Raw genomic sequence first — 22,010 nt, forward strand, 5'->3', positions numbered from 1 at the left:
AAGGGGCTAAGATCCTGACTGACCCCTGCGGAGCTTTGGGGAGAAGCCAGTGGGCATTTGGGCTGCTGGAGCGTTTGTTTGCACGAGCCTGAGCCACGGGGGCCTGGGTTTCATTTGAATTATGTAGGACTGTCCTGTTCCTCTCTCTTTTCCTTTGGCTGCAAGGGGTCTCACTTGCCACATGTGGGATCTGCCCTGTTCGTTGTGGTGTGAGGAATCTTTAGTTGCAGCATGTGAACTCTTAGTTGTGGCATGTGGGATCTAGTTCCCTGACCAGGGATCAAACCCGGGCCGCCTGCTTTGGGAGCATGGAGTCTTAACTACTGGACCACCACGGAAAAGGGAAAAGTGAAGTCGCTCAGTCGTGTCCGACTCTTTGCAACCCCACGGACTATAGCCTACCAGGCAAAGCCCATGGGATTTTCCAGGCAAGAGTACCAGAGTGGGTTGCTATTTCCTTCTCCAGGGGATCTTCCAGACCCAAGGATCGAACCCAGGTCTCCCGCACTGCAGGCAGACGCTTTACCCTCTGAGCCACCAGGGAAACGTGTCTTTAAGTGAGCAGGCTTCCAAAAGCTGAGTTATGCCCAAAAGGACGGATGTCATTGTATGCGAAGGGTATCTCCTTACAATGTTTTAATTTGTTGAAAGCTGGGGTAGATCACGGCACTCTGTTCCTAGGAGCGTGGGGCCCCCATTCCTAGAGAGTGTGACCCTGTTGGGCTCGGCACTGAGCACCCAACTCCCTCCTTGCCCTCTAGTGACCCAGAGTGGGTTGTGACAGCAGCCAGCCACTTCCTGGGCCTGGCTCACTGGGGACACCGTGCCCACCAGCACCCCCGGGGTCGGTCTGGGCCCCCCGGGTCGGTCTGGGTACCCTGGGGGCTAGGATGCCTCATGGGTCAAGTGCAGCTCACAGCCTGGAAGCAAAGGCAGGTGACCCACCACTCACCCCACCATAGCCATGGGGGGTGCTGCGCCTGAGGGTGACCCTCGCCCACACCTGCTCCTCTGCAAGGGGTCACGAGCCCCCCAGTGCGCAGTGCGCCTGAGCACCATCCCGCTGAACCTTAGCAGGAGTCAATCTGTCCCACCCACCCCCGTCTCGTCTGTCGCAGGGCCATGCCCTTCCTGGGCAGGTCGGGGGGCAGGGCGCACCAGGACCAGCGCAGGAGGGCGTCCAGGCCCAGGCCCCCAGCGCACAGAGGTTCAGCTCCTTTCTGTCCCCTCCGCAGGGCAGGCTGCCCACTCGAAGAAGCCGAGATTATCTCTCCAACATCCTCTTTGTGGCCACCCTGGCTGTCAGCGGTGATCCTGGGTTGATGAGGCCTGCTGGCGGGTCACCACGGGGGAGTGTGTGCCCCTCCCAGTCCGAGCCTCCAGAGGACCAGAGGCCACTCTGCACTCGCAGGGAGCCGTCCCATCATCGCAGCTGTGGGCGCACCTTCAGCCTAGGGAGCAGCAGCCCGCTGGGCCGACTGCAGCAACGCCTTCCGAGTAGTGGTCTGAGACAGAAGTGGGGGTCTCCCTACTGGGGGCACTGAGGGGCAGCAAAGCATCAGAGCACCCCACCCTGGGGAGAATTGCAGACAAATGTGAGGCTGCAGGGCGGACCCAGACTGGGGGTGGGGGGGTGGGGGTGGGGAATCTCACAGAGGGAGGAAGAGGCCTCAGCTGGGCAGGGGGAAGGACAGCATGGCTAAGGTCCCCTGGCAGGAGGGTGGGTGTGGGAGGACCCACGGGCGCCCAGGGAACCTCCCAGACCCCCAGCCTCCTCCAAGGGGACTGTACCCCTGTGCCAAGCGAGCCTCTTAGGGCCCAGGGGCCAGGACCCTCCTCCCTGCTGAGTGTTGGCAGAGGTGTAAGAAGTCCTGACTTAATGGGACCCTCCAGGCCTTGGTGACCTTCCCTGGTGCCAAGACTTTGTCTCTACCCCGCTGCCTACCCCTGTGCCCCTTTCCTGCCCAGGCTCCGAGGCGTGGGACAGCCCTGCCCTTCACCCTGACCCTGTGTGCCAGGCCCGCCCTGCTCGCCCATCCCAGCCAAGGGCTCCTCTTCTCGCTCGCTTCACTCCATCCAACTCAGCTTGGTTCCTTGTGAGAACTGCGGGTGAAGGAGGGGTCATGTGGCCCCTAGGGGCCTGGGCAGCTTCTGCACTCAGGGCTTTGGCTCCCTCCTCCACACAGCTGTGCCAGAGCCCCTCCTGCTGGGGACGGGTCACCAGAGGTCCCACGGGCCCCCCAGGGGTCAGGCTTCAGACCTACTCAGTCTGCGAGCACTGCCCGAGCCCCCAGGACATAGCACAGCCCCGCAAGGAGAGTGGGCCCATCCCCACCTCCTTCTGTCCCCGCCATGGCCCAAGCTGCCCAGCTGCCCAGCGATGGGAAAGTCTGAATCTGTTGCTATTTTCTCTCTGTTATCGGGCCCTTATCTGGTCACTGTGCCGCCCAGAGGCCAGGGTCTCTCCCTGGCAGCCCCGTGCCTCTCCTGCCTGCCAGCTGACCGGAGCCAGCGGGACAGGGAGCCAGGCCTTCCACCAGCCTGGGGGGCAGTCTTTCTCCTCCCCTACGATGCCCTGCCCAGTCCCCAGCCCCTTATACCCTTCCCTCTGCTGTGCCCCTCGGTCTCCACCCCCGTGCACCCTGAGACCACCCCCCAGAGGAGCCCATAGGGCCCCTCCCTGGGGAGCTGAAATCATAGCAACACTTGCAATAAAGTCAGGCCTGTGCTCAGCACCCACCGACACCACCTCACTGAACCCTGACCCCAGCCCTGGATACAAGCTGCTCTCGCGAGCTGTTTTCTGTGTGGAACCTGGGCTGGAGGGGTGGGTGGCACACAGGCCCAGGCCTCGAGTCCTGCTCTTCCTTCCTCCTGGAGTGCTCTTCCCCCGCCCCACTTGCAGGCAGTCTCCGCTGTCCCATTCCAGATCGCCGCTTATTTGTCACCTCCTCCAGGAGGCCTTCCCTGACTGGCCTCTCCACCTCTCCTTGGTGGCAGTGGCCACACTTGCATTTTGACATTTTTTTCCCCTGGTGGGTGGGGGGCGGGGGGTGTGTTGGCTGCAGGGTCCCCAGGGCCTGGTGCAGGAAGGTGGACTCAGGGGAGGTTTCATGAGCGAATGGAGAACGAGGGCGTGAACAGCGGTTGAGCAGGAGGCCATGGGCGCTCATGTCCGCCACACTCCAGGTGGAGACCTGAGCAGGGTCGCGTGCCCAGGGGAGTCCACCCCACCCCTGGGCCAGTGGGCCTGTGAGCACGACCAGGCCCCGGCCCCAACATTGAGTGGGGTCAGGCGATCCCACCTCCCCTCCTCCGTGCTTTGGGGACACAGAGGACCTCCCCACAGCCATGAATGACTGTGTAACACGGCAGCCGTGGGCGGGGGGGGTGACACCTGGGTCACGCACGGAGTCCAGGTGCGAGGCCGCTGGACTTGGCCCAAATTCTTTCACTTAATGTTTCCAGTGGCCTGGGGGGCAAGCACAGTCTGCAGAGGACCAGAGGCCACTCTGCACTCGCAGGGAGCCATCCCATCATCGCAGCTATGGGCGCACCTTCAGCCTAGGGAGCAGCAGCTCGCTGGGCCGACTGTGGCAACGCCTTCCAAGAAGCGGTCTGCGGCGGGAGCGGGGGTCTCCCTACTGGGGCGGGGTTTACCCGGGGCCTCTGGACTTCCTGACTCTGTGCCAGCCCCCTCGGGGCCACCTCGGGGGCTTTAGTCCCCCTCAGCCGCCAGCTCCGGCTTTCTTCTGAGCAGTCATTCAAAAAGACCCCCAGCTGTCTCACCATCAAAGCCAGGAGGACCAGGCAGCCCGGGACTTGGAAGGAGCAGGGATCGTTCCTCCACACAGAGCCTGTCTCAGTAATTCAGTTTTAAAGCATGAAAAAAGGGAGTTGATGAAATTCCACTATCAGCGCCAAGCCAATATGCAAAATATCTCACCCCCAATCAAATAGCTATTATGTTTTCATTTCCATTTCGGCGTCCGGCTTAATGAGCAGGAGACAGATCGGCTCGCGGGGCGTCTGCTTGCCGTGATAACCGAGGGGCTCCGGGCAGCGGGGGCTGTGCCCAGCACGGGTGACCAGCATCATCCCCCGTGGATGCTTCCAGACAGGTGCTCGGCCTTGGATCCCGCTCTCCACCCCTCCGGGCACGGGGCTGGTGTCACCCTCACCCCAGGTCGCGGGCAGGGTGGGGGAAGAGCAGCAGCCAGGAAGGTGCAGTGTTGGGGGTTCTGGCTGAGGGCCTCTGTTGACTCGCCTGCAAAATGGCTACACCTGGGGCTCACCTCTGGGGCGCTGGGAGGCCCCCAGGCACTTGCCCGTAGCTCCTTACATCTGGGCCTGCCTCCCACTGCTGCTCCCCATTCACACCTTCCCCACTGTCCTCCACCCCTGGGCTATGAGGCCAGGGAGGGCTTAGGGGGAGACATTTGTAGATGCTGAGCGCAGGGCTCACAGACACGTGAAGCTCCATAGGAGCAGTGCCCCTCCCCACCCTGGCCCCTTTTCCCAGGCCCTGCTGGGTGCGGGGCGTTAGTAGCTGTTAAAGTTGGTGTGATGTTGATGTTGGTAATGTTGGTGTTTCCTGCACACTTCCTGTGTGTCAGGACCTGATCATGGCTCCATACAGATGAAATCAGGCTTCCTGATGCGGGGTTGGAGCTATTACAATTTCTGAGCGCAGAGAGGTGGAAGGACCCCACCTGCCCGGCTGAGGGTTGGCCTGGCCCAGCTGCTGGGGTGTCTGGGCAGAAAGGGTTCCTCAGGGATAAGTGGGGTCTTTTCTGGCCCAGGGCGCTTGGAGAAGCAGCAGTGTCCCTCCAGTCAGTGGAGAAACTTTCCTGCCCCCCACCCCCTCAGGTGGAGCCCGGACCCAGGTGCCCAGGTGGCCTCTGGGGTGTCACAGTGGCGGGGAGGCTCCAGCAGAAGCTCCAAGGTCTCGTGGGGCGGGATTCACAGCATCACATCCCATCACATCCTTCTTGTGGGCCTGGAGCCATTTGCTGGTTGGCGATTGTCTCCTGCATTATCAGAGCATTAATTGTGCTAGAATGAATTAGCGCCATTAGGATAAATTGCTGCGGCCGGCAGCCTCTTTCTTCACGCTCCTGTCACGCTTTGTGCCTAGCAGATCCCTTTGTTCTTTCATAAATGGAGCTGCCAGGAGCTGGGGCCTCCCTGGGTGGCTGAGGCCCACCTGGGTGGGAGAGTGGGGTGGAGAGAGACAAATGCCCAACCCCAGGACTCTGGTCCCAGCAGTCCCTGAAAGCAGGGGCCTCACACCCCTTCTCCGGAGCCGGCCACTGAGGCCATGAAGTCCCTGCCATCTGCACGAGGGCCCACAGCTTCGGGGCCCCCTCTTCACTCTGAGTAAGCTGCCGAAGCACCCGGACTTCTAGAAAGAGGCGGGCGAATGGGCCGGCCCCAGGCCTGTGTGCTGTGCGCCCCCAAGGCTACCAGCAGTGCTTGCTCCGGCCAACCCCACAGGCAGGGGAGGTCACAGAGGGTCAGGCCGCCCGCTCATCCCAGGGGCACGAGTCTGTGGCGCTCCCAGCCTGCCATGGAGCCTCCCATGCGGGCGCACTGATGAGAGACCATGCATGAGGGTTCGCCCTGGGGCTGGTTCTGTGTCTGAGCCCCACGGCCACGAGAAGTGAGCGCCCGCCGGCCCATCTCCTGTCCTTACAGCTCTGTGGGGGCCCGGAGCTAGAATCCAGGGGTGCAGCTGAGCAGTGGGTGGGGCAGGTGTCCAGAGGAGGAGCTAGGAAGGGGGCAGGGCAAGGGTCTGGGGGATTGGTGGAGGGTGAAGTGGGACAGCTGCTCTCCACAGGTCTCTTGCCCCCGACACAGGTACCATCCTGACCTTGGAGCAGAGGTTGCCACCCTGGCCTGCACGTGGGGGCCCCTGGCAGGTTTCCCAGGTGGTCTGGGATCAGGCTGCTTGTTCGGCTGTCAGGAGAGCCCCGTGGGGCACCGCCCCCCCCAACCCCGCCACAGGAGCCTCTGAGGGAAGATGATGGGCTGGTTGCAGGCACCTGCATGCCCACCTCAGCCTCATCGGCCATTGCCGCTTTAATTGGGTTGACGAGCTCCTCCTGCGGGACAGGCCCTGGGGCCCACCCTCGGCACATCCTCAGACTTTGGAACCCCGAGTGTAGGGGCTTCCTGCAGGAGGGGGCCCGGGCATGGGGGCGACCGCGCAGAGGCCGGGGTGATGTCTCCCCTGGGGGGCCCAGCAGGCAGCCCCGGGCAGCGGGCGGCTGGGTGACCCCCAGGTGTGGGAACTGGTGCGGGGCTTGGGGGGGGTACAGGGGCAGGGTACACGCATCCCTGGGGGAAGCCCTGCTCGTGGCCACCCCCTCGGGGCCTCTGACCGACCGTGTGAGGGGCTGAGACTCTGCCTGGTCCCCACTGCACCGGCCCCTGGGGCTGCACTGGTTCTGGGAGGGTCAGGGGGCCGGTGGTGGGTGCACCGTGAGGGGGCAGCGCCTTACGACTCCTCTGGGGCTGTGTCCACAGGTTCCCTCGGAGACATGGAGGCCAAAGAAGAGGCCCAGGCCGCAGACACCAGCCTCCCAGAGCGGGAGGCCACAGTGGTGGAGCCTGAGCCCACAAGCCCTTCCAGTCCAGGTGAGTCGGGCGGTGGGCCCCACAGGCCTGGCCCGGCCCCCTGGGCTGCCCCCCATCCTCGCAACTTCACACGAGCCAGTGCCCACTGAGGACTCAAGTTTCCACACGTGTGAAATGGGCATTGTGCTGAGAGGTGCCCGTGGGCTAGCCATGCCCTGCAGGGCCAGGAGAAGGCATGGAGGGGGTCGGGGATGGGGGTCTGGAAAGCTAAGCCCTTCATGGCGCAGATGGGGAGAGCGAAACCAGATGGGGAGGGTCTAGTCCAGGTTGAGTCAGGGTCACGTGGGCTCTGAGTGGCCTCCCAGACTCAGTGAAACAGGGACGCTTGCCTCAGCACATGTGGGGCTCCCTTTACAGACGAGAGAATGAGGCCCCGAGAGGCTGAGTGATTTGCCCAGGGTCACCCCGCCTGTAAACTCCCAAACAGGATCCCACCCTAGGCCTGAGTTCAGGTGGACTTCCCAGCCCTCTGCGGGCTCCCTCCCCTCCCCACCCCACCCTTTGCACCTGACCCTTTCCTTGGGCCCTCCTGGTGGCAGCATCCTAGGGGTTGGGGATGTGTTTCTAAAGCTGAGAACAGGACTTGGGAGGAGAGATTCCCACACACACCCAGCGGTGGATTAACTGACACCAAGGAGTCTCCTCTGGCCAGGTCCCTGGAAGGGCCTCGAAGCTGGCCCAGCCTCTTGGGCCAGCCACGTCCTCAGATTGTCCCAGAGACCCCTAGGAGGAGAGGCCTCCCTGAGGTGGAGGCCCTGGGGGAGGTCAGCGCCCTCATCCCTGTTTTCCAGAAGAGGGACCTGAGACTGGGGGGTGGTTAGTAGGTTTGGGGGTGGGCTCTGAATCCTGCTCACCTTACCCCACCCCCTCTGCCCTGCTGGCCGTGGGTGGAAACCTCACTCCCATCCCCACTCTGCCATGAAGCCCCCTGCACAGAGGCAGAGTCACCCCCAGGCCATAGTGTGATGGGGGAGACAGTCACAGGACTGAGTGGTGCTGTGACTGGGAGTGAAGGCGGGATGGGTGGGGGCAGCTGTGAGCAGACGTGCAGGACGTGTGGAGCTGCCCGTGCAAAGGCCCTGCAGTGGGATGCAGAAGGACAGCAGGACAGCCTGGCAGGGCTGGGACTGAGGGGCTGAGATTCCCAGACACAAGGTGGGGGGCTTCTCACTGTGGACCCCCCACCCCCGTAAGGTGCCAGTGTCAGAGTCTCTCCGGGATAACCATAGGCCCCCAACAGGCCCCATCCTGAGACCTGCGGCCTGTGTGCCTTTCCCCAGCACAGCCCGTTGGGGTCCCAGCTCCTGCAGTGAGGCCAGGCCAGCAGGACTCGAACCCAGTGCCAGGGTTCCCGTCATCCTCAGCTCCCCTGGGCAGCGGGCAGAACAGAGGGGCCCAAGCCTGGACTCTGACACTCTTGTTGGGTGGCTGTCTCTGTCTCTGCCTTCATCATCTCCATCAGTCACTTAGCACTGCAGCCAGCACCCGCCCCGCCCACCCCAGCCTGGCCCCAGCCTCGGCCCTCTCTGAGCCTTGGTTTCCACATCTGTAACTGGGCCTGAGCCCCTCAGTGGCCCAGGGTGTGGCGAGGGGCCTCCACCACCACCTCCATCACCATCAGGTGCTGCGAGCTCACGGGGGCCTCGCTCTCCAGAGGGCCAGCGGCTGGTTCCTGGTGGACTTTGCCCCGGGGAGCCGGGTCCCTTATCTGATCTGGGAGCTGGGCTGCATGGAGTGGGGGCGGGCCTGGGGAGGAGCTGGAAAAAACAGTCGGGGTTGCACCTGGCACAGACTGTGGTGATAACGCGCTGATGAGCCTGATAAGGCGGCAGGAGCAATGTCTGCCTGTCGGGCGGGCCCAGCGTGGCTCCCGCGCAGTGGCTGGAGCTCAGATGCCAGCCGCGTTGATTTATAGCCAAAAATAATAGGACTTTTATACCGTGTGATTGATTTATTCGATGTTAATCACAGCCCTTATCGCGGTATTAATAATCTGCCGGGTGCGTGACGTCACCAAGGGGGGGCTTTTATGGGACCTCATTGATTGGGGGCCGCCGTGGTTATCGGCCCAGCAGGGAAGGCAAATATGCCCTTTGGGCTGGAATTGGGTGCGGGGCTTGGCGGAGGGGCCCCCAGCTGCCAGCCGAGGAGACCGGGAGCTGGGCTGCGCGTGTGCCCGCTGGCCTGGGCGTGCCGAGAGGCCATCCACGCTCTAATTATTAACAACAGTGGGGAGGGCGCCTATCACTGCTGCAGTTAATGAGGGGCTGAGGGTTTGTTTTTTTAAAAGGCTTGGGGGGCGGAACTGAGATGTCTGATCGTACCCCCCCAGTTTGAAGAAGCCTGGGTGAGGGGGTCACCGTGGCCACACGCTCACCCACCTGGCTTCAGTATCCCTCGCGGCCGCGGGCTGGGGTGGGCAGACACCTCGGTGTCCTGAGGCTCCAGGGAACCTACTGGTCTCCTTTCCGCAGACGCTAATCCTCCACCCCCTCCACTGCCGCCGGCCCCCACGTCCCCAGGAGGCCCCGAGGAGCCAGAGCATCGGGAGCCAGAGATGAGGCCGGAGGAGGAGGCAGCCAGCAGCCCCTGGAGTGGGCCAGGTAAGCGCGCCTGCGGCCGGGTCTGGCAGCATTGCCTCGCAGGGCGGCCCTGGGGCCCAGCCAGTGGGAGGTCCTGAGAACCAGCCACCTGACGGCACGGGGTGGAGCGCGGTGGACAGGCCAGCTATACTGGCCAGGAGGTGGGTGGTGAACTGTTGGGCCCAAGCCTGATGTCTGTCCCAAAGTCCAGCCGGCCTGTGGGTCCGCAGGTTCCCTGGATGGGGCACCGAGCTGTACCGATGCTCAGAGCTAAACCGGGGCCCCACGAAGTGGACGGGCCTCTGAGGGTTCCTTGGAGGCAGGCTGTGGTCTGGCGGGGACAGCGGAGCAGCCGAGAGACGGGAAGGGCATCCGCCAGGCAGGAGCAGCAGGGCCAAGGCAGGGTGGTGGGGGTGTGGATCTGGAGCTGCCCGCCTGCCAGGCCCTTGCCAGCCAGGAAGGGGCTCCGGCCTCAGGGGGTGGGAGGGGAGACAGGAGGCGGCTCCAGCCCCCCAGGTTCCTGGATGAAGGGCATGTCTTTGAATCGGTTCTGTGCCTCCCAGCACTGCCCCGCCCCACCCCACCCCATTTGTAGCTGAAATTGTGAGCTCGGGGCCCACCAGGCCCTCCCAGAGGCGCCCATCTCCACCAGCTTGAGTCGCAGGTGGGCTGGGCGCATCCTAATTGGAGCTAAGGCGGCTCACTGGGCACAGCGTGGCTGGCCGTCAGGGCCCCGAGTGGGGGCCACTAGGTGAGGGGGGGCAGGCGTGGCCCTGGTGAACGCAGGGCCTGGGCCAGGCGCATGGCCACGTAGCATGTATTGAGCACCTGCTGTGTACCGGACGTCAACTCTGAGCAGACAGGCTCCTGGGGAGCTGTGACACCAGCACAGCCAGCAGTGTGGGGAGGGAGGTCGCAGGGGACATACGGCGAGGGCCTCAGCTATGGGGGCTGGGAAGACCTCACCCCGGCAGAGAGGACCCCCACGGTCTCCCAGGGGTGTTAGAGATGCTCTCCTGCAGTTCAGTTCGAGTAGCCCTGTGAACCTCATCGTGATCCCGAGGTGCCAGTGAAAGAGGGCTGGATTGATTAGTGATGTCTGCAGGGCACCAAAGAGATGAGGGGCTCGTGTGTCTTCTGGGCTCCCTGCTTACCTCTTTGCCATATGTGCACGTCTGAGGCCTGGAGAGGGTAGGGTTGGCTGCTGGTCACAACCAGGATGGGAACCGCGACCACAGACTCAAGGCCAGGGGTGAGTCAGTCCACTGAGAGAGCACCCTAGGTCAGACAGGCCGGGGCCCCCATGCTAGCCCAGCGCTGGAAGGGGCGTTAGCACAGCCACTCCACTGCCGTCGGGACTCCTCGGCCGCCCCCTTATCACCTCAGTGACCCAATGACAGGCGGGGAGGGGCCCCAGGAGCCCTGGCCGGCCATGCCCACAGCATGCCTTCTCCACACACAGTGCACCTGGCCAGGGACAGGCCTCAGGCCACATGTCTACGCAGCCCGCACCACCAGCTGGGCACGGCTGAGCTGGACACCCACCTGCGGGGCCAGGCCTCTCCACACACGGGGGACAGAGCTGGGGGGCTGGGATCTACTCTGCTGCCCCAGTTTCCCCAGGTCTAGGGCGAGGTAACAAAAAGGCAGCTACAGACTCCAAGTCAACCCTGCCTTGGCCCCATGGCTCCCACACTCCAGGGACCACCACCAGTCCAGGCATTGGACCCTGAGGCTGCAGTCTGGAGCATGACCGCGGGGACGAAAGGCCGGGCTGTCCTCAGAGCAGCCCTGGGGCTGATCCACGTCACTGCCCGGAGGCAGCACACCAGACTCCAGCCCGGCTCTGGAGCTCGGGCTGTGCGTGTGTGGACGCCGGCCCAGCTGTCTTGCGTCGGCCACCGCCCACCACGCGGCCTTCTTAGCATCCACATCCATGTTCTACAGATGGGAAGGCAGAGGGCCCTGGAGATCAGGGCCTGGCCCCAGGGCAGCTGTGGGGGCCTGGCTCGGGTGGGTGCACCCGGGAGCTTCCTGCGCTATTTGCATCTTCGGGGGGCTGCGGGGGGGCTCCCTGTCGGCTCCTGCAGATAGGAATTTCTGTGTAGTGGGCAGCGATGGGCCGATAAGCGGCCGCTGGCCAACCGCCGTGGTGGCCGTCCTCTATCAGACCCCAAACAGGCCACACTTATCGCCTGGCCGGGAAGCCAGAGAGGCCCCGTGGGCTCTTATCTTGTAGGGGCCGCCCCGCTGGCGATGGGAGGCAGGCCTTGCCGGGGCCGGCTGGATCGGCGTCCCCAAGGGCAGTGCCCAGCCCAGGGTCCGACCAGCCAAGGGGAAGGGGTGTGCAGCCACTCCTCGCCAGGTCCTGGGGCTCTGGTGGTTCCCTGGCCCCTCCCGCACGGTCCCATTGACCCCCTGCCTGTGCTTGTCTCCCGCTCCCCATCTGAGGATCGCTTGACATCCGGTTGTTCCTCCTGCCCCATCCCACGTGAGGACTGCCACGCTGGGGACCTGGCTTGTCAGGCTGGGGTTGGGGGAGTGGAACCTTGCCTTTCCCTCCGGGATGGGGGCACCAGCTGGGATCACACACACCCTGTCCGGCCTGGCTCTGGGGGCCACTGGCTGGCTCGCTCACACATGGTGCGGCCCCGGCAGGGGGTTGCCCCCTACCTCGCCTTTCTGGCCGCTGTCTTCCGCTGGCCAGGACAGCTCCTGGGTCAGACCCATGCCAGGTGCGGGCCGAGACTGCGAGGTCCCAGGGCAGGTGACTCAACCCGGCAGAGAGGCTGGGCCACACGCCTCTCTGCAGCCACGTGTGGGTCTGGTGCAGCTGCCCTTCCTGCAGGGGTCCAGGCCCTGAGCAAAGACCCCAGGAGACACCCCAGCCCACGCAGAAGGGAGGTCTTCCGGCCGCTCTTCCCAGGGGACCCTGCACTGCACCACACACACAGCAAAGTCGGGGCCGCAGGGTGTGTGAGGGGCCTGTCAGCTCCAGCACCATTACTGCCCCCACACCAGCTCCCTCCTCCCCACGCCAGCTCCCCCACCCCACCACGACCCCAGAGCTCCAGAAACAGGTGGGGAGGTGCTCCAGATGTTGCTTCACTTGAGACGTCACGAGCGTCGTCAGCTGCCGGCAGCCACTTCTCAAGTGCAGCTGCTTCAGGGGGAGCCCTGTCCAGCCCCAGCTGTGCTGAGAGGCCGGGACCTGCCTGCCCAGGCCTGGGGCCAGCTTTGCTGAGTGACTGTGGCAGGTTGCCTGACCTCTCTGGGCTTGGTTTCCTCATCTTTATAACCACACAGAGCGGAGCCAGCTCCCCACTCAGTGCTGTGAATCTGCTGGGACGGCCCAGGCCTCTCTGGGTCAGGGAGGGTCTGGGGGAGAAGCCGCTGTGTGAGACCACGGAGCAGGGAGGAGCCCCTGCTGGTAACGGGCACTTTGGCCAGGGTCCCCGCTGACCGTCAGGAGCCCGGGGTCTGGACTGGGTACGCAGAGAGGTTGCTCCCCTCCTCTGAGTGGCAGGGGCAGCAGCACTGGGGGTGAGGCTGGTGCGGAGGCCATACCAGGTGGGCGGGGCACCCCCATCCTCATGGTACCCAAACACCACCAGCTCCGTGGACTGTCTAGGAGAGGCGGGTCCTTGCCAGAAAAGAGACCCCGAGGGGCTCGCAGGCACGAAGGCGCTGAGGTCAGCAGGTCCGCATGGATGTGGGAGAGGAATGCGCCAGGACCCCAGGGTGCTGAGCAGGGTGCAGGGGGAAGGGTCTGGTCCCGGGAGAGGGGGTCCCTTGGGGCCGCCACTGGGAAAGTGAATGAGAGCAGAGCAGGGACCTACCCCCAGTTTTGAGTCTGTGGGGCGGCTACAGTCCGCAATGGGGAGGGGGTGTTGGGCGGGGGCTGCCCTGCCTGGCACTGTCCTCATCTCCCACTGAGCCACCACCCCAAGTGAGAGGGTAGAGGAAAGGGGCAGACGGTAGGGACCCGGAGAGCCGAGTGTTTTTATCTTTGAAATGACCTTGTTTGTGCAAGGGGCTGGCTGTTTAGAATTCCGATATGCAGATGGCTGGGAGTTATAATCTGAAATCCCCACCTCGCATCTGTGACGGCCCTGCCCTGCCTGTGCTCCGTGGCCCCAGTGACAGGCTCCCCCTTTGCCTCCCCAGTTAATGTGCAGGAAAAGCAGAGGGTTGGGCACACAGGCAGCCCCCGGGAGGGCTGCGAGCCCTGAGGGTCCCCTTCAACTGTGGAGGGTCCTGGCCCTATCACCCACCTCGTGGCCCCCATTGCAGTGGTGGTTGGCATGGCCTCAGCCTCCTGGCTGGGGCATGAGAAACAGAGGGAGCAGTGAGTGGGGGCTGGGCTGGGTTTGGGCCCCCAGGGACCCGAGAGCCTCTGCAGCCAGACCTCGTGGGGGTCCGCTACCCCCAGGGACTTGCTTGGGGCAGACCACGTGAGCACGTGCCATCCAGTTCTCCGCATGCCTGTCCGGGAGGCAGCGTGGTTCAGACACCCCTGAGTGCAGGGCTGTCTACTTCAGGGGCAGTGAGTAGCTGGGGAGCGAAGGGGTGAACCTAGGGGACCCCAGGGCTCCCCACCAGCTCTGGTGGCTAGTCAGGTGGCCCTGAGGGTGGCCTGCACTCCACAGATGGCCAGGCCCATGACCTGACAGTGTGGTCAGAGCCCCAGGAACAGTCTCTTCACCTGTAAGTGTATCAGGGCCTGGAATTCTTTCCTGGTGACCTCTGTTTACAGGACAAAATTCAGATGACCAAACATGAGGTGTCACCTTCTTGGTTCTCAGCTTCATCCCGGGCTCTTGAGGCTGAGATGGGAAGGCTGGTCATGTCCCCACCACACCGCAGGTCAGCAGAGGGGACAGCCAGGTGGTCAGGCCAGGACAGCACCATAGGTGTACCCCACCCCCAAGGTGCAGCCTAAAGAATACACTGGAGTGGGCCGAGGGTGTTCAGGTGAGGAGCGGGCACATGCAAACGCCCTGAGGTTTGGACAGCATGGGTGCGGCTGGAGCGGGGTTGGGGAGAGACAGGACAGGACACGGATAGGTCAGGGTTTGGGCTCAAGGCCATGGACTGTAGTGAGATGCGTCCCCTTCCTTGGCTGTAACATGGGGTGGGTGTGAAGCAGGCCGTTTGGTTGGCCGCTGCGTGGAGAGTGGGCTAGTGGACACCACCTCTGGGAGCAGGGGCGGGTGTGGCAGCTGTAGTTTTCCGCTTGGGCCCCGGAGCCGCTCCCTCTCTGTGCAGGGTCCCGGGGGTCTGCCGGAGGCCCGGCATTCTCACCCAGAAGCGTGCACAAGGGCATCGGGCTGGCCGTCTGGGTGCACTCAGTGGACTAATCTTGCCGCCTGGAGTTTCTCTGCAGACCTCAAGGTTTGTTATCGGGCAGCGGTGGTGGGCAGGCGGCTGAGGCAGGACGGCCCGTCCTGATGGACAGCGGGGAGATGAGCTGATACAGCCTGGCCGCACGGCCCCTCCCGCCCGCTCGGCATGTGTGGGTGGGAAAAATCATTTCAGCTATTTTGTGTTATCACTGGGCCTGGCGTTGCGGCCCAATAGGCCCATTTATCTTAGATTAGCGGGCGGGGGGGAGGGGCACAGGAGGGGGCGACGGCGGGCTGTAGGGGTCAGCCTGGGGTCAGCTCTAGAGACCAGAGCCAGGAGCTCTGTCAGGAGCCACCTCTGTTCCACAGCAGATGTCCCCAGAGAGACATGTTCCCTGAGACCACCCCCAACCCCCGTCCAGAGGGCCCTCCACCCATCCTGACCCCCTTCACAGCTGAGTGGACAAGGACTGGAGCAGCGGGGAGGGGGCGCACCGAGGAGGGGGTCGTTGGTCTCCGCAGTGACCTTCCTTCCCAGGTGTTTACCACGCACCGCCAGCTGGAAAGGGGAGGTGTGTCCGGGTGACATGGGCCATTAGGAGCAAGGAGTGGGAGTCTGCAGCCCAGGAGTGGGCCAGGGAAGGGGGTCGTTTATTCGCTCAACAAACCTGTGCTTCCTGCGCCTGCTCAGTGCCAGCATCGTCCTGGCCCCCCAGGGGGCTGTTGTTTTGATCAGGGAGACAGAGACTAAATAATAAAGAAGTAAAAGCATCACATGTCCAGGGGAGTTGAGGGGGTAAGGCCCTGGAATGAACTGAAGGGCAGTTCTGAGTTGGGCGGCCTGAGCTGCGTTTGAGCAAAGACCAGAAAAGTGAGGGGAGCCGGCCGCCATCTGGGGACCGCTGACCGGGACGGTCTCAGAGAGCAGGGGGATCCCACTCTGTAGGTGGTTTTCGTGGAAATGGGGTTCAGGGTCCCGGGCTTTGGCTGGCTGTGACCCTGACGGGCCCACTTGAGCTCTTCCTTGACCCCCTCTCAAGCCCCCTCCCCAGGGCATCAGTCCCCAGACTAGGGGAGCGGCCTGAACCCCTGGCCAGCGGGGCCCTGTGGGAGAGCCCCGGGGCCAAGTCTGAGCGGGGGCCGTCAGCCCGAGGTCCCTCCTTCTGGCTGGTGTGGCCCACCTGGATGCTGCGTCATGTGCCGCCCAGTGGGCACCAGAGGCCCAGGTGCCAGGCCACACACAACACCCCAGGAGGGCCCTGAGCAGAGGGCCTGTGCCCCCGCCACCCTGAGGGGGGCTGAGGCCATGGCCCATCCCCCCCCAGACCAGGCTGCTGACCCCTCAGCCCTGAGTAGCCCCCTCTGTGGTCAGTGGTCCTTCAGTCCGGCTAGTAGAAGCCACCCTTTGGCCCAGTTCTGACTTAAACCTCCACCCCGACAAAGGCCTGGGCCTCGGGTCACTCGAGGGCCCAGGACCCATGGGCAGGGCCGGCAATCCACGGACCGCTCTTTAGCAAGACTTGCCCACCGTCCCGTTGGACTTGCCCGCCACACAGCTTGTCCACTCACTCGCTCCCATTTTCATTCATTGAGCACCTACTGTGTGCCAGTCTTTGTCACGGACCCTGCGGGAGCCCCAGCCGTCCCAGCGCCACGGACTATGCGGAGAGCGGTCAGCAGGGGCCCAGAAGATATGCAGGGAAGGCGACCGAGAAGGGGCACACGTGGTGAGGGGTGCATGCCTCTTGCCCTCGGGGGTCTGCACCAGGAGCTCCGCGGAGGGGGAGCCAGCCCCGCAGACACCGGGGAAGATGGCCCACCCGCACGGCCGGTGCGGGGCCTGGCGGGGAGACCACTCGGGCCGGCCCAGCGGCCTTGTGGTGAGTGGACTTTAGGGGCTCCGGTGTGGACACGAGAGACCCGTGAAAAGGCTGACCCTGAAATGTGGTGGCAGGCACCATGCTCCCGTGTTTCAGGCGAGGACACTGAGGCCCAGAGAGACGCGGGGTGACCGGGGCTGGGCCCTGTAGTCCCCCCTCCCAGCCCAGCCCCACAGGGTTCTCCAGGCCCCTTAGTGGGCAGGTACGGACCCTGTGCCGGTGGAGATGGAGGGGGCGCGGGGTGCCCTGTGGGGAGTGTGGCCAGGCCCAGATCCCGCTCTCCTGGCGGCGGGTGGGGGCCCAGGCCTGGCCGCTGACCTCACCGCCTTCCGGGAGTGGCTATCTGCGGCTGGGCCGCCTATCTCTGCCGCGAGTGCTAATCGAGCCGGCTTCCTCCTCCGCCCTCCCGCCCGCTTCCTGCCCTGGCTGCCCCCAGCCCCGAGGCCGGGCGTCTGAGCGTCCGCCTGTCCCGCCAGGGCCTCCAGACATCAGGGGTGCGGGGCCACCCGGCCCCGCCTGGAGCCCCTGGAGAGTGCGACCCCTCCCGGAAGTGTGCTTCCTCATCCTCCTGGGCCCACTGTGGCCTGGGGCGCCTCAGCTCACCTCCCCCCACCACCTCCCATGGAATGCGCAGGCCACACACAGGAGGATGCCCAACGCTGGGCCGGCCTCACGACAGGCGGTTAGGGCCGTGCTGTGCCCTGACTGTCGTCAGCGCCTTCGCTGGCAAGGGACCTGCACAGCCGTGGTTACTGCCACCAGCACTGGTGACCGTCCAGCTACTCCTGGCTGGGGGGGCCCACTGACCATGGGCATCAGGACAGTCTGACTTCTCGCCGTCCCCACTCCTACTGGGTGTGTGGCCTGGCACGTGGGCCGCGCATCTGTGGGACAGGAGACCGGACACTCGGGCCATCTGGAAGAGCCAGGAGGGCTGAGGATGGCGGGCGGGGCGGCAGAGTGGTGTGTGTGACATGGGGCCCCCTCCAAGCCCGCACGGGGGGCACCTTGGGGTGACCTGGGCTCACGGCCCAGGGGTCAGGGGCAGACTGGGGCAGGGCCGCCCTCATGCCCGGCTCTGTCTGTCTCGGGATCTCCCCGCAGACCAGGTAGCAGGCGACTCTGGCCGGCCCACCTGACAGGTGAGGAAGGCAAGTTGCAGAGGGTCAGCCAGACCAGGAGGGGAGCCGCCTACCCGGCCTTCCCGATCTAACAGTGTCCCTGAGCCCCTCTCACGCGGCGCTGGGCTCCTTATTTATTTATTTATTTATTGTTAGTGCTCTGTCTGCGCGCTAACTTCTTATTTCCTCACCGCGTGTTTCCATTACTACAGCAGTGGACGCGACCGATAAGATCAGTGCCTGGAGATGGGACAAAGGGGCTGCCATCGGCTCGAGGGCTGGTCATATCCTGCCCGAAGGGGCCGAGCGGGGCCTGAAATGAGCGATGCTATCGGGGCATATTATGTGTTGGGGGGAGGGGTCCTGCTGCCTTGGCCACCCCTCCCCCTCCAGACAGAGCCTCTGTGTCCACCCCTCCCCGACCCCATCCCCACACACGCCCTTCCACTAGGTGGCCCTGGCATCTAGCCAGCCAGCCCGGGTCCCAGGTCCACTGTGGTCTCCGTGGGGCCAGGAGCTGCTGGCGCAGTGGGTGCAAGTTGGCCACCGCAGCCCCGCGAGTGCCCACACACTCAGGTGCTCAGGCCAGAGCCGCCCAAGCCCCTCAGGGCGCTCAGATGCCCCTGCCTTGACTCAGCAGTTCAACTTCTAGGAATTTACCCCAGAAAAAATAATCTCAAATGCAGACAGGCGTAGGGCGGTGTGGTGGTGTGGATAGTCATCACCGCATGCGGAAGATAGTAAGCCATCAATGTTTTTATTTCTGCGGCTCTGCAAAATGTCCACACGTAAAGGGAGAAATGATTCCCAAAAAAACGGATTGCACACAGACACCCTGCCAGGCTGTGTATGCCTACTGCCGCCGCCGCCTCCCCAGTCCCAGGCCTTTCTGCCTCTCCTGTGGGCCCGGGACCTGACAGAGAGGGCAGGAGCCATCACCTCAGCAGATGAGAGAGGTGCGGGTCCCGAGGCAGAGAGCAGGTGGAGCCCAGCCGTGGGGTGCAGACACATGTGCTCTGTGGAGGGTCAGCGGGGGTGCCCTGGAGGCTCCTGGGCAGAGGCTCAGAGAAGGGCTCTGTGTCTGGAGCTGGGGCTGGCCGGGGACCGCTGTGTGCAGGAAGCAGGGCCCTCTGTCCTCTAAGCCGCCTCTTCCTCAGCCCCTGCCCCGCCCTGCCCACCCCCCCCACCCCCCCCCCCCCCACACACACACAGGGGCAGGAAGAACAGAGGGCTGGACAGGAATCAGGGGCTGGGCTTGAACTCAGTCACCACCACACTGCGTGGCCAGATCCCCTCTGACCCTCGGTCTCCACCTCTGTGAACGCAGAGAATCGCCACCCCCAGGGCACGTGGTAGCTTGAGGACTGAGTCATCCGCGTCCTGGGAGCAGGTGTCTGCAGGTCCGCACGGCTCCTGAGAGGGGCTCACAGTTCCTGGGACCGGCCTCATGCTGGGTCATCCTCAGGTGCCCTGGGCCAGTGCCCCAGAGCCCTGGGGCCTTGGGTGACACAGCCATCCCCGGGCTCAGCCTCCTCCGTGGGTGGAGTGGCCCAAGGGTGCTCACACAGGGTCTGCCAGCGCTTCTCCCAAGGGAGATTCTTACTCCCTAGGGGCCGGCCCTGCGGGGTCGTGTGGTGTGGCAACTTCCTCGATGATGTTGGCCAACCTCAGTGCCCACCACTGCCCTCAGGGCCGGAGTGGGCCCCTGCCAGGCTGGGGTGGTGCCAAGGATCCTGTGGTGGTGCCCTGGCAGTGGCAGGGTGGGCACCCTCTCTTTACCCTCCCGACCACCCAGCCTTGGCCTAGAGCCTCAGCTGCCTTCATGCCCACCTCTCCTGCCCATTCACAGTAGAGAGACAGGGCCCAAGGGGCAGGTGGGTGGGGCCCCAGGGTACAGGGGGTGTCGGGGCCAGCCGGGCCAACTGAGAGGTGGTGAGCTGGAAGCCGGCCAGAAAGAAAGGCCCTCGGTGGCATTGGCCCCTGGAAAACAGGGCCGGGGCTAGGACGCCCAGGCTGATAGGAGCCTGATAAGCTGTTTGCACAGGAGGTATTTTCCTTACCTTATCACAGCTCCTGCTTCCAGCCCACCCCTCCAGGAGCAGGCAGGGCTAGGGAGAACCAGGGACCCCCCCCCACCCGATTTCTCAGGCCACAGGTCTCTCCCGAGATCAGAGTCCCAGGGCCCAGAGCTCCTGGGGCCCTCTGCCCACTCCACAGATGGGAAGGCTGAGGCCTGGAGACCAGGACAGTTCTTATCTTCTTTTAAGCTTTTCGGGAAGGCTGGAGAGACCATGCGGCCACCTACTTTGAGGCCATGGGGCCCCACAGGTCGGTGGGCGAGGGGGGTCAGTCAGAACCCTGGTGTGGGGCCGGCCCCACCCTGCACTGCTGGCTCTCCCCAGGCAGTCCCAGTCTGCCATTAGCCGGGGCCAGGGTTCAGCCTGATAGAGATAGGCTGTTGTTCTGTGTCAAAAAATCAATAATCCCAGCGATGTCCCAGCGATAGGAAGAGAGTCACAGCACCAGCTGGCGGGGTGGGGGTGGGCAGGGGCTCAGCACCTGGGGGCTGGCGTCACCCACTGGTGGGTGGGGCCAGTCCACAGTGGACTCCAGGCCCAGGGGCCAGCATGTCCCCCTCCTTGCCCATTCCGTGTGCCAGCTCTTCACAGATGGGAAGCGGGAGCCCCAGAGGTGGCTCTGGGCCTCCATCCATCTGGGGGCTCAGGGCATGTGTGGGCGGGCATGGGGGCACACCCTACCCCCCGGCCCCACACGACCAGCTGCCCCTTCTCCCAGGCCTGTGGCTCATCAGCAGGGCCCGGGTGCTCAGCTTCAGGTCTGCCCCCCTGCCACCGTCCTGCAGACAGATGCCCACAGGGTGGGCTGCACCCAGGCGCTCTCAGACACAGCCAGCCGCCAGTGCCCCCTGCCCAATGGGTACGTTCTAAGGGGAGACTGAGAGTCACTAAAATGCACACATGGGCCCCTTGGCGCTGGAGGCAGCTCAGGGCACAGTAAGCTGGTGGAGGCACCCCGCTGCATGAGGGGACTTGGGAACAAAGGCCCCCAGCCAGAGTGTCCAGGGTCCTGCCCACTGAAGGGCCCTCCCTGGCCCAGGCCCTGTGGTGCCTGGCACCACCGGCCCATGATGGACGGGCCTCCGTGCCGCCCCACCAGCCCCCCTCTGCCGTCGGCTCTGGGGAACCTGCCTGCCTGCCGGCTCCACCCCGCACTAGGCGGTCCCCATGAGACACAGGCGGCAGGTGTGCCCCACCCCAAGGGAGGGGCTTGAGAGGGGTCCTCTGGGTCTGAGCTCCAGCCCCGCCCCCACCACCTGCCGCTGTGAGTGCAGGATCTGTGGGCAGCTTCTTGCGAAGGAGTTTCTGGGCTCAAAGCCCTTTGAAAACCTCTGGCCTGGAATGAGAAGGCCATCTCATTCCAGGGAGGCTCAGCCTCTGCCCAGCCTGGAACTCAGGAGTGCTGGCAGAGGGCACCAGGCCGGCAGACAAGTGGGAGACCCCCGAGCGGCGGTGCGCCCCGCGGCATGCAGGGGCCACAGGGGCAGCTCCCAGGCGTCCTCTCATCTGACTTTCCCTGTCAGTGAATTGGGCATCATCTTGGTCACAGCCACAGCTCCAGAGCCACACCCTTGGTAAAGTGAACTACACAGCAGAGATCTGGTGGAGCTCAGCCCCCAGAGCGGGTGTAGGATAGAGTGGCATCTGAGGCCGAGGGGCAGCAGGCAGCACTGGGCTCCAGCAGGTCGTGGTCCTGTGGGAACCAGAGCCTGGCTCTGTCTCAGCATCCAGTTACCCCCACAAGGCCAGAGACCCCGGTGTATGCCATACAGTTCTTAATTCATTACAGCCCGTCACCGTTTTCATACATGCCCCCAGCTCCTCCAGCTGTTTCTGCTGGTTCTAGGCTCTCCTGCCAGGGTCCAGGTACTCTAAGGGGCTCCCTGGGGGCACCCAGGCTGGAGGCAGAGGGGAAACCCTCACCTGGCCCCAAAGAGCCACTAATCCTCCAAGCACTCAAGCGCCTTTGCTCTGAGCCAGTGTCTCCCTGAGCTGTCTTATCTAGAAGACACGCTTCAGGTTATTCCTTCCATCTTGGCTACGCCGCTGCTGTGGGCCCAGAGTTCCAGGGCTGGGCCTGTGTGCAGGACTGGGTCAGGATGGCTTCCCACCCTGCTCAGCTCCCCTGTGGAACAGAGACAGGATCGTGCCTAGGGCCCAGAGTGCTCAGCCTCTGCTTGTGCTGGCTTTGCTGTGAGCGAGAGCATACTGCCTGGGTGGGGTCGTGGGTTGGGGTCAGGGAGATCTGGGCTTCACCCTCCTGTGCTGCTTGCTGGCCCTGTGACCTAAGACCATCCCCTGACCTCTCCAAGACATGTTCTCCTTGCCTTGCAATGAGTGGCAGAAATAGACCCCACCAATTTTA

At 64.1% G+C, this 22,010-nt stretch overlaps 1 protein-coding gene across 3 annotated transcripts in view; it reads left to right on the forward strand.

Annotated features, from left to right (window-relative positions):
• The window catches only part of ZFPM1 (zinc finger protein, FOG family member 1), a 68,264-nt gene that overhangs the window by 24,527 nt on the left and 21,727 nt on the right, over positions 1-22,010 (forward strand). For all 3 annotated transcript variants that reach the window (XM_086349465.1, XM_086349464.1, XM_086349462.1), the window contains exons 2-3: positions 6,529-6,639; positions 9,114-9,242. In XM_086349465.1, the coding sequence (XP_086205591.1) occupies positions 6,529-6,639; positions 9,114-9,242 (240 nt within the window). The remainder of the gene's footprint in view (positions 1-6,528; positions 6,640-9,113; positions 9,243-22,010) is intronic.

Source organism: Bos grunniens, chromosome 18 (assembly GCF_055505025.1).
Source record: "Bos grunniens cultivar Pamir isolate PY7600 chromosome 18, Bosgru_T2T1.0, whole genome shotgun sequence".
NCBI lineage: Eukaryota > Metazoa > Chordata > Mammalia > Artiodactyla > Bovidae > Bos > Bos grunniens.